The following is an 11,206-nucleotide window of genomic DNA, read 5'->3' as shown; positions in this document are numbered from 1 at the left end:
ATTGTTGTTTTTCACGTAAATCCAGTTCCAGCCACCTACATTTTCAGGAGTGGAAGGGAGAGCTTTATTACATTGAAACAGGAGGGAAAATGGTCACGGAGGGGTTTTAGTTCCCAGTAGATAAAACTATCCAAATCAGAGTTAGAGATGTGCTGACCCTGAGAGCTCTTTACTAAGGCTCAGCAATGAAATGCTGCAGTGGTTGTGTTTCAGAGCCACAGGGTCCATCCAGTATCACTGCAAAGAGAAGCTCCCTCGGAATTCCATGTAGTTCTGGATCAGAAATCTTACATGGTCCTGACATCAGTCAAAAGCCATACCTGATCTTTCTAAGCTCTTACACACTGCCCATGGAGTGCCCTTAGTCCCTATGGAAGAATCAGAACCTCAGAGAATCTCAGGGTGTTATCCGAGTTCAGAATTTGTACCACAGTTTAGCTATGTGTTGAAAAGATGAAGCTCTCAGAGTATGTTTTCAGTCCCAGCAAACAGTTACACAGAGATCCATTCTTTTAATCACTCATCAGCTCAGGAAGTCTCTCTCAAAAGAAGAACCAATTCCCTCCCATAGTTAACGTACATTTTTGGCCTCGTGCTTCTATTCTGACTTTCATGAGCAATTTAAAAATGTATTCAGAAATAGAACAGAATTGTATCTTTGGGAGGAGTTAACTAAATTCCTACTTTTGTTTTGATTCTTTGATTGTGCTAGGACCTTTTCAATGTTCATGCATAGGTTTAATTTTTTCTCCATACTTCACATTAGTACATAAGTTTTGCCCTAAAGTTCTGACTGCTAGGCATATGCATGGTTAAACACAAAAGATGTTAATCATGACCCCATCCCCAGATAAGCACCTGTGACCCAAACAGACTGAGTGCAGCTGGTGGTTTAGACTCCCTTGTGTTGCTGTGAATGCCAGAAAATGCAAGCTAATACTTATTATTGCTTCAGTGGTATTATAAATAGCCAGAGAAGATGTGTAATTTGGCCTCATATACATTTTTTCTTTATTAAAGCAGATACTAAGTTGCACTGACTTTTATTCTTGTCACAGCTAATGAAACAGTGCTTGAAAACTACGTAGCATGAGAATAACTTTGTTTTCATGCATCCACATCAATAACAGCTGTTCTAGCAATGAAATTGTAAAGGTAAACACTTCACACAGCTATTTTTCAGATTGTAATTTTGATATATGAAAGCTATTGCAGGAGTAAATTAAAAAACATAATGTAACCAATTGCAATTGAGTCCTCCATTCCAATCACCTTTGGACTGTGTGTGCAATTTGAACCCTTGTATTTGATAGAAGAGAAAAAAGTTGTATAGAAACTGAGGCAGTTGTCCTGCACCTTCTGAGGGCCAGCAGTGGTACGAGGGTCAGAGCACTGCCACGCAGCATCTCCTGTATGTGCTTGGGCAGATAGGCAGTGACCAGCAGTCTGTTAACAGAAGAACTGCTGCCAAAATTGTAATGGTGTTGCTTGTTCTTTCAGTTTCAAGTGGTACATACGATTTCTTCAGCGGATATCAGCAAAGCATCAGATGCTTTGGAAATGGGAAGTCAGTGCTGCAGGTTTGATCTGGCAGCACAGTTTCTGCATAGAAAAGAACGCTGATTTCAGCAGTAATGAGGAAGACCTGCAGTAATCAGTTGGTGTCATAAATAATTTGAAAGGCAATAAAAAGCCCAAACCAAATGATTTTTGTAAGCCTCCATAAATTAAAAACAAACTCCCAGAGTAAGTGCCTTAACTTCCCTGCAGGGTTTCCCTGCATCTAAGCTGTGAAGTCTTACCACACATTGTACAGAATCACCTTAGGAAAATAAGCAAAAGAGACCTGGTGAGGAGACAACTGGGGTGCACCTGGTACTGCTTTCAGTTAACAGGATCTTATTTGCAATGGGAGGCTTCCTCGTTTGGAGCAGAGCCACTGTTCGGACAGGGATTTTCCAATTCCACCACTGTGATTAGAAAAGGTATTTGAAATCTTTTGTCTGCTTTAGTACTAGAATTAGTGCTCAGATTCATTTCCAAATTATTTTCTTCTTCTTTTTGTTTCTTTTTTTTCTTTTTTCCCTAGGAAGTGTTTTAACTCTGGGGGCTTTTTCATATCTTTGTTCATTAAGTAGGGTATCTCATGGCCTCCATGCATTGAGCTAGAAAGCTCTGAAAATGTAAGCTCTGTAGGCAATATAAGATTAAGAACGAAGTATTCAGAAATTCTCTGGCTCTTTCCAATTCCTTCTGAGATTGGTGTAACACCAGTGCTCATCAGTTATCCTGTCTAACTGCATCTGTCTGACAAAAACTTGCTGCTGCATGAGTTTCCCCCTCAATGAAGAATCTTTCATCCAAATAAAGAGATACACTGGTATACAGCAGTAATTTTAATGTTCTTTAAATCACAGCAGCAACACTGCCCCAACTCCTCAAGCAGTTTAAGGACAGGAATTAGCTCATTCGTGCCCGACAGAGCTCTAGCTCCGAAACTGGATTATTACTCAAACAAATATAAATACCTCTAGTATATCTTATCTTTCAATCTACTCTGCCTCCCAGCCCTCATAAACTGAACTTTTGTTGGAAGCTCTGTCATTTAAAGAAAGAAAGAAATACAGAAATATGTCTGAGGACATCTCCAGTCCTCCAGCAATTCTACCCTCGGCAGCACTCAGCTCTGACTGGGAATGCTGCTCGTAAGTGTGGGTAACATTACATGGCCTACAGCACAACACGAAAATGGGATCTAACGATGTGGATAAGTTTCGTAACTAGAAGAATAGTAGAATAAACAGCCACAGGAGGCTGGAGAAATCAGCGTCACAAGGGACAGCCAAGACAAGATCTAACGTCTATCTTGCCTGCGAGAATTTGAGTCATGCAGGAGCTTGCTCACCCAAGAAATCTATTCATAGGGTCTCATAAAACCAACTTAACTGCAGTGCACAAATTAAAAAGCAAACAGTGGAAATCTGTATCGCGTCTAACGCTTCCCTGCTCCCTGCTGCACGGCTCCATTGGAGCACTATGGGAGCAGAGCATGGCGGATCTCCCTGAGAGCTCTCGGAGTTGTACCTGCCAGGGAAAGATAGGATCTCAAGTGTCAAAAATGCACAGCAGCTCTTTCAGTAGGAAACATGCTTTGCTGAAAGGAACGCTGGGAATAAGTGACAGACTCGGGGTTTGTCCTGGAACCCTGCCCTGCCTGCAGCAAATTCAAGTACTCTCTTGGTACAGAAAAGCTCCTCTGGATTCAGTTCAGCACAGACGATTAAGGAGTTCCTATTTGGGGCACTGGGAATCTGGATTTTAAAACATGGTGCTTAAAGTTGGCCTAAGAGGAAAATGGAACACGCTGAGTAAGACCCAGTCCTTCTCTCAGCCCCGCGCACACACCCAGCCCGGGATTCTGAGCCGCTCGCAGAGCTCTGGCAGCAGCACGCAGGACATGGGAGCAGCGCAGCTTTCCATCAGCGGGCAGAACAAAGCTCCAGCCCGATCTATAGCCCAACAGGGCCTGCTGCCATCCCCACTCATCTGCTGCTTTCCCCCAGCTAACAGACACACAGAAACAAACGCCTCTCAACAGAGAAACTCTAGCTACAGGTTTGAGAAGAACATCTCAAGAGCAAAGGCAAGGGGTTGTTGGGGTGCCTCTCACCTGGTGGCTTTCGCGAGAGCTTCCGAGCAGGGACCACATTACCGACATCCAACAGAAGCACTACTTTCCCATGTTTATTCCTGTAAACTACAAACATAAGACATGCTGAATCATAATTCAGAGAGCAGAATCTCCTTGAAGAAAAAAAAAATTAAGTGAAAGCTTCCTCCCTCACTTTTTCTTCCCACTTCAGCCTTGCAGTTACTTCACCAGATCAGTCATGGTTTGGACAGCACACCTCGCTCTGCACACTGGGAACAGCAAGAAATGCAAAAAACACCACCCCAAACAAACACCTCTTCCCAGACAATACCCAAGAGGCAGCTCAAGCAAGTGATTAGAGGAACCAAAATGAGACAGTGAAGACTGGTTGAAGCCTCCAGCTCTGCTCTTTGCTGGGTTTCTCCTGGGGTTTTTGTTTCTGTTTTTCTCAGTCACAGAGAAAGCCAAAAGACCAACGCGAGCCCTATCCCTGCTGGCAGCACCGAGCCAGATCCAGCTGGAATGTCAGCCCTGCATTTCATCTGACTTGAAATGTACCCTCAAAATAAAACAAGCTACTTTTTTTAACCTAGTCATAAAGTTTATTAAAATCGTTCATTAATGCTTCAAATGTAGCAAGAATGCATAGATCCCAAAATATACATATGTATTTTCTTATAGAAATAGATTATTCTTTATAATAAAAAAAAACTGTAGGAACATCTTTAACAGATTACTCAATCCATGACTGACAGTTACACGAGATTGCATCATGTACACAGCATTCCCAGCCATGCTTAAAGGATTGCATCACTTCACCCTCGCTCTCCTCTCGCCGTTTTAAATAACCCCAGCGCCCAGCAGAGCCCCGGGGCCGCGGCCTTCCCCCTCCCCCTCCCCGCGCCGCCCGCCGCCCCCTGGCCCCGGGGATAGAGGGGGGAAGCAAATAGAGACCGAAACAACAACAAACAACAATAACAACGAAACCCCCAACGAAACCGAAAACGCAGCCCGGTCCCGGGAGGAGGGCGTAGGGGGGCAGCGCTCAGCTCGCCCCGCGGCCCGGCGCGGGGGTCAGCAGCGGGGCGAGGAGGCGAGCAGGGGCTCGGGAAGCTGTTTGAACAAGTTCCTGAGGGTGCTCAGCTCCCGGGAGAGCTGCTCCACCTTCTTCTGCAGCCTCTCGTTCTCGGCCGTCAGTTCTAAGACTTTGTGCTGCGTCTCCAGGTTGCGCATTTTGGCTTTGTCGCGGCTCTTGCGCACCGCGATGTTGTTCCGCTCCCGGCGCAGCTTGTACTCGTCGCTGTGTTTGTCCACGCACTTCTTGGGCTTGTTCTTTCCCGCCGGCGGCCCCGAGTAGCCCCCGGCACCGGCGGCCGACTTGGAGGACTCGGAGGGGTTCGGGGTGCCGGGGGGGCTGGAGGAGGACGAGGTGGACAGGTTCCCGCTGCTGCCGCTCGGCACCGACTGGTAGCCCAGGTAGGAGCGCACGGTGCTGCCGTAGGGCGAGGACATGCCCCCCGGTCCCGGCCCCGCTCCCCCTTCTTCCTTACGGGGCCCTTTGCAAGAGTCCAGGGTCTCGAAGACAGGCTCCACTTTGGTCTCCACGATCTGGGGCGGAAAGCAGCCCGGCAGCCCCGCCGGCTTGTGGCTCTGGCTGCCGCACGGGTGGCCGTGCCGGGCGAGGCTGATGTAGGTGTAGTCGGGCTTCTTGCCGCCGCCGCTGCCTTTATAGTCCTCGGCGAAGAGATCGGAAAGGAAATCTTGGCCGCCGCTACTGCAGGCAGGCTCAAAGTTGCCCCCTGCTGCTGCTGCGGGAGGCGGCGGTTGCGCCGGCTGCTGGGATGCTGCTAAGGGGTCCAGATAGGGGCTGAAGTCAATGGCTCTCTCGTGGTCCCCTACGGTAAGCTCGGTCATGGAGCGGCCCCCGGCCGCCCGCGGGTGCAGCTTGTTGAGAGCAGCCAGACAGTCCGCCTCGTAATAGAAATTAGCCACTTCCATGGATTTAAAGGCGGGCGGCTGAATGGGGAGGCATGCTGCGTCCCAGGCCACCAGGCGTTGCATGAAAGCAAAGGGGGATGCGGGGAGGAGAAGACGGCGCGGGGGGCCCCCCCGGCACGGGATCGAGCGGCCGCCGTCGGGTGGAGGTCTCCCGAGCCCGGCGCTGGGCACGGCCCCGCTGCGCTGCCCGCCCGGGCGGCTCAGTCCGTGCGGCGCGGCGGGGCTCTCCCGCTCCCGGAGCTGCGGCTGGAGCTGGCGGCTCTCCTGCGGACCATCTGGTTGCGGGGCCCGTGTCCTCAAGTCTCTGACTTAGGAAAGTTCCTTCGCTCGGTTATTTATAGGGGCGGTGGATCCCATAGCAACAGGCGCGTCATCGCCTGGCCGCATGCCACGCTGCACGCTTCGGAGCTACCGCTCCGGCCCCCGGGACGCCGCCGGCTGCGGCTGCGGGTGCGGGTGCGGTGCGGGCCCAGGCGCCGCTCTGCAGGACGCGGGAACGGGACCGCACGGAGCCGCCGCCGCCGGCAGCGAGGCCGCCAGGACTTCACGTCTATCCCGGTCCCTCGGCTGCGGGGAACGCGGGCACCGTTCGGCCCGGAGCGGCTGCGAGACCGGGACGCGGCTTTGCCAGCGCAAGGCCGGGCCTTTTGTGTCTAAAAGGAAGGGTTGGCGCTGTGAGGCTGCGTGTGCCCCGCAGAAGTGGGTGCGAAACCTGTCTGGGTCTCGTTTTAGCCCTGGGGAAATCGAGGCGGAAAGCGTTTTTCCAAGCTCTTTTACCAAAGCAGGGGAAAAAGCTGCAGATAGGAGACCGATCCTCTTACTCTCCGTCCAGTGCCTGATTGAGTAAACCGCACTGGCAGGCAGAACGGTCCAATACAGACGTGTGCAGAACCATTTTACAAGAGCAAGCAGAGAGCCAAGTGAGCGCAGTTTGGAGCACAGCGTGCTCCCGGCTGCCTTCTGACGGCCGCGAGCAGTCTGAGCCGAGCAGCCGCCGAGCTCCGCTCCCCATCTCTGCATGCAGGGACGGTGACTGAAGTTTGCCTTGGTTTATTTACTTTGCACGATACGGCGCAACTGTCAGAGTACAAAGGCGACAGGGAATCTGCGCTCTGAAGCCAGAGGGGACCGTGTTTAAATTTCTGAAAGAGACGTGCTCAGAACCAGGGAATCCAGGCATTTTCAGAATCGCGGGGTAAGTTTGGGAAGGAAGACTGAATCTCGATGTCCGTTTTAATTAAAGACACCCACCTTGGGAATCAAACTTATATTTTCACTCTCTTACTCCCACATTTACCTGTCTACAAGCTGGTGATTCATCCCCAGAATAAAGGACTTAATTTAAAACAAAACATATAATTAAAGGAAGTAGGAGTGTCCTTCGCCTCAGTAAAGAAGACCCAGCACTGCAGGGAAAATGACACTGCCTCTTAGAATAATGTGAAGCAATCCTGCGGTGTGGGAAATATGGTAACGTTAAGCCAGAGGAACAGGTATTGCATTATACGATTCAAACAGTCAACTGTTCATAATGTTCAAACCTCAGAACTTTGAAAAGAGGAAGAATTCAGAAATGTGTCGGTGGATCACTGGACTTTTTCTTTCTTGTATTTTTGCATCTACATTTCCTTTGCACGTTTCAGGAGGGTTTTGCTTTCCATAACAAAAGTACCCCAACAGGTTTTTGGGCTTCAAATATTTCTAGTTCTATCTTTATCTCCAAGTTAATCTTTGGTAAATGTACCAGAGATTAAATTGGAGCTGGGCCTGGCCAGAGGTCTGGGTCTGGAGGTTGGAGCCCATACCTTCATAAATACAAACATCTGTATGGGGTGCAAATACTGGCAAGTCCCAGTGAGCCAGGGCTTGTTCTCCTGCCTGTTTTCTCTCTTGCGCTGTGTCCTTATCCTGAGTTCTGATCTGGCAGTTGCATCCAGCAGCTGCCCTAACTGGCCCTTGCAACTGAACTCTTGAAATTCACCCTCATGTGCTTCCTATCTCTGAACATCTCAGGAACCCACAAGCAGAAGGTCTCCTGCCACCTGCTGAAATGGCTCTGGTGCTCCTTGGCATTACCCTGACAGGTCTCCAACTTGCCACAGCCATTGGCTGAACGCGGGCCATACAACCCATCAGTTACATTACTTGGGCATTTTTTTTTAAAGATATTCTCAGAGATCTGAATTTGCCCTCTCCAAATTTCCGCCCTATTCTCAGCTGCTCAGCATCCAAAAGCTGTGCTCCAACCCAGGCTGATCTTCCCTAACAAAATAAAACGTCTGTGCAACTGCCATGTGAAATAGATTATATCAGAGATGGTGTGGCCCACACCTCCTTTTCCAGGCCAGTGCTGAGTAATCCCATAGTCACTGGAATCACACGTCAGCCGTAGTGGTAATTGAGGTTGGATGCCCAGCTGGTCCCCTCCTTCTCTGCTCCCCACTCACCTTCCTGCTCTGCTGGGATCTCTTTAAACTTTCTCCAGCTCACCTCAAATCCCAGCATCCATTCTCATGGAGCTCTCAGCTTCTCATGGGAACCTTGTTGGCGGGACTAACCACTCATGCAAAGCCCTACATTCAGCAAGAAGGTTTTGAGCTAAGTCTGGTCTCTTTTAAATTGTTTCTGCACTTGTCATAACAAATGCATGGCCAGAAATGGGGCTTTTGAAATGGAAACGGTGTAGAGCGAAGCTCCCATCATGGAGAGCTGGGTGGAGGTCTTGGCACACCGAGCTCCATCCCTGTCGGTGCCACAGGCTGACCTGGTCTGGTCTGATGTACAGAGGCTGCAAATCATCCTGAAAACTCTTTTCCACAGAGAGATAGGAAAAGAGATGCAGGTGATCCTGGTGAAGGGATCACACAGTGAAAAACTCAGGGGCAGCAGCAATTGGTTCCACAACAGTTCTCTTGGCAGCAAATTTCAGCAGAAAGGCAGCGTTTCTCTGAAAAGTGCCTTCTTTCTGGTGATTTCATGATTTAATTTTTCAGCTGGGGAAAGAAGACAGCATTATTCACAAATTACTTAGTGAGAACATCTACATTCCTGAAAAAAAAATAAATTCTGCAATAAAATCCAGATTCCTCTTCATTCATATGTGAAAGAATATAGATAGTGGAGGGGTAAGACAAGAATATGGGAAGGGGGAAAAAGTGGAGGGAAGAATCTCATCTTCACTGCTCTTTTCTGTCACAAATTAAATTCTGCTCTCCATTTTCCCTCTTATACAGTAGAAAGACACAGCTTTCCAGCTGCAGGCTCAGACCTACGATAAGACATTGCAGAGACATATTATTCCTAAAAATTGTCTTCTTTTCCAGGATTTCTAGCAGGCTCTCTGATTCCCACTCTGCAGGTCTATAGTAGCTGTCCTGGAAAGACACTAGCAAAGCCCAAAGGGGAGATGATATTAATGTAATGGTCACGGAACAAACACTGAAGCTTCTATAAGAAGATCTGTGGGCTGAGAGTCTGTACTCTAGAAAAAGGCTGTCTATAATTTTAGATGCTTCTTGCTGAAGACTTGTCTTGCGTGTTGTTTGTCTTGCAGTATCTCCTGGCAGATCAGTGAGATCAGAGGTGCATCATGCTAAGCACTGTGTGGACACAGCTCCTCACTGCAGCCTAATGCAAAGCATGGAGAGGTAGAAGAGGGGCAAAGATTAAAGAAGATAATGCCAGAAGTCAACAGTTGCATCACTGAACAAGGCACTGCTGGTAGTGTGCTGGAAGTGAGCTGGAGAGGAGAATGAGAGCAGTGGTGTCTGTGTGTGGGCAGGCGGGGGGAGCACAGAGCTGCTTTGGAGGACCTTGGGGCGAGATGTGACCTTGCCTGAAAGTTTGAAATAAGTGAAGCAATGTTGCAGTGAAGGCTGTGAAATAGAGAAGTAAAATTGAAATTTATTTCTGAGCACGCTGTGTGCTCTGTTTTCTCCTTGTTCCCAGCCCCAGGTCCCTCTTCATACAGCCGTGCACCTCACACCAGCACCAACTTGTAAGTTGTACCTGGCAGAGGCTGGATTTCAATCTATTGCTTTCCATACGTTGTTCTCCACTGTTAAAAATAAATAAACAATAAAATTTACGAAATGTCAGGCAGGAACAGAGTGAGGTTGGCAGGGACAGTGTGTAAACTGAAAGAGAGATTGGCTCTCCTTCCATCTCTCCCAGCTCTTAGACCAGATTCGAGACTTTGCCTCATTATAACATTAAAAAGTAATAATAATAAAAAACTCAAACTATCCACACTATTTCCTGTCTTAAACTGCAGCTGTGATACTCTGCATTGCAGTCCCCTGTGTCAGGGACCTCCTATGCGAGTTGCAGGCTTTCTCCAGGCCTCCTTGGGTTCTTTTGTTACAGACCAGAGCCCTCCCCCTCCTGGAGGGCTCCCTGACCCCTCGTTCCCTTGTGACATGGGGATGCTCAGGTGTTTGTTGGTTGTCTGCTGATTTTCTGCTCACCTCTGACCTAGCACGCTTGGCCTTTGCAGTGCCAGGTTGCTCAATCCCCCCTTTATCTCCGTGTTGCTCTTTGCCCTATCCAGTGCTGCAGAGGCGACACCTGGAGATGGCACCCCTGCCTCCAGCCAGTGGGGACTGTGTGAGCGCACAGGAAATTTTCCAGAGTGAATTGGAGGTCAGAGCAAATTTAAGTGGAGCAATGTTGCAATGAAGGCTACAAAGAAAAGGAGAGAGTGTCTGAGTGCACACAAATGCTGGTGGAAAAGCAGAAGCTGGAGGCTCCAGCCCGGTGTTGCAAAGCACACACTGAAGCCATCTAACCAGGAAGATGTGGGCTTTATTTCTGAGCAGTTTTATGAATATCCCGTTGAAAAACAGTGTGAAGTTGCTGCCCACTAGCGTTCCAGAAGTTCTCCATAGTCATCTGGCATTTCCTATGTAACTGTATCGCCTAGCTTGATGAATTTGGTACAGGACAAGCGTTATTACTTTTTTTCTGGAGTGTCCAGGCTTTCATAAAAATGGTTGGCAGAACAGGATTCTGATCCTTTTAAGGAACCCTAGCAAGTGTCAGGACATCCCAGGAATAGATCGCTAGTTATTGATTTTGGAAACTTCTAAACAAGAAGAACTCTTCAGTGATCCTGAAGCTGGGGCCAGATAGCTGGAACTTAGTGCTGCATACTGCCATTGAAAAGAGAAACTGAAGGCAGTTTTAGAGAGGTTGGCAGGAGAATGGGCCATGATGAAGAATAACAAGATTCTTCTGTAAAAGCTGTAAAGGCTGCATGTTTGGCTTTACAATTACTTTTTATTCAGCTGCTCTCATCCTGTGTTGAGCACCATGGGAAGCAGTTAGGACATGTTGATGGTGAGCACTGGCATGTGAGAACAGCTCCTGGGTCTGTGTCATCTGGCTGCACTGCTGGCTGCAATGCCCAGGAACTGGGTGCGATAGCCACGATATGCCACCTCCCACACATCGCTTCTGGACCCCGTCTCTTCGTGTATGGCTTTGGAAGGAGCCCTAGGAGTGGCTGTTCCAGCTCTCTCACTCACTGATACTTTCCCATGCCAGAGAGAGTCCAGC

General features: G+C 48.7%; 1 protein-coding gene and 1 long non-coding RNA gene across 2 annotated transcripts; one reads left to right on the top strand and one right to left on the bottom strand.

Annotated features, from left to right (window-relative positions):
* Positions 1 to 4,231: 4,231 nt before the first annotated feature.
* CEBPB (CCAAT enhancer binding protein beta) lies at positions 4,232 to 5,961 on the bottom strand. Its single transcript, XM_052683881.1, has one exon. The coding sequence runs from the start codon at positions 5,711 to 5,713 to the stop codon at positions 4,727 to 4,729; it is 987 nt and encodes a 328-aa protein (XP_052539841.1). The 5' UTR covers positions 5,714 to 5,961; the 3' UTR covers positions 4,232 to 4,726.
* A 153-nt stretch (positions 5,962 to 6,114) lies between these two features.
* LOC128080995 (uncharacterized) lies at positions 6,115 to 9,564 on the top strand. Its single transcript, XR_008206941.1, has 2 exons — positions 6,115 to 6,845; positions 9,204 to 9,564. It is a non-coding gene; the product is annotated as an uncharacterized LOC128080995 (long non-coding RNA).
* The last annotated feature ends 1,642 nt before the right edge of the window (positions 9,565 to 11,206 follow it).

This window comes from Tympanuchus pallidicinctus, unplaced genomic scaffold, assembly GCF_026119805.1.
Source record: "Tympanuchus pallidicinctus isolate F22 unplaced genomic scaffold, pur_lepc_1.0 scaffold20, whole genome shotgun sequence".
NCBI lineage: Eukaryota > Metazoa > Chordata > Aves > Galliformes > Phasianidae > Tympanuchus > Tympanuchus pallidicinctus.
The sequence above is the reverse complement of the archived record's forward strand: the minus strand, read 5'-3'. Positions and strand labels throughout refer to the sequence as shown.

Excerpts from the sequence above, each read along its gene's own strand:
- CEBPB (XM_052683881.1), bottom strand. The coding sequence starts at position 5,713 with ATGCAACGCCTGGTGGCCTGGGACGCAGCATGCCTCCCCATTCAGCCG.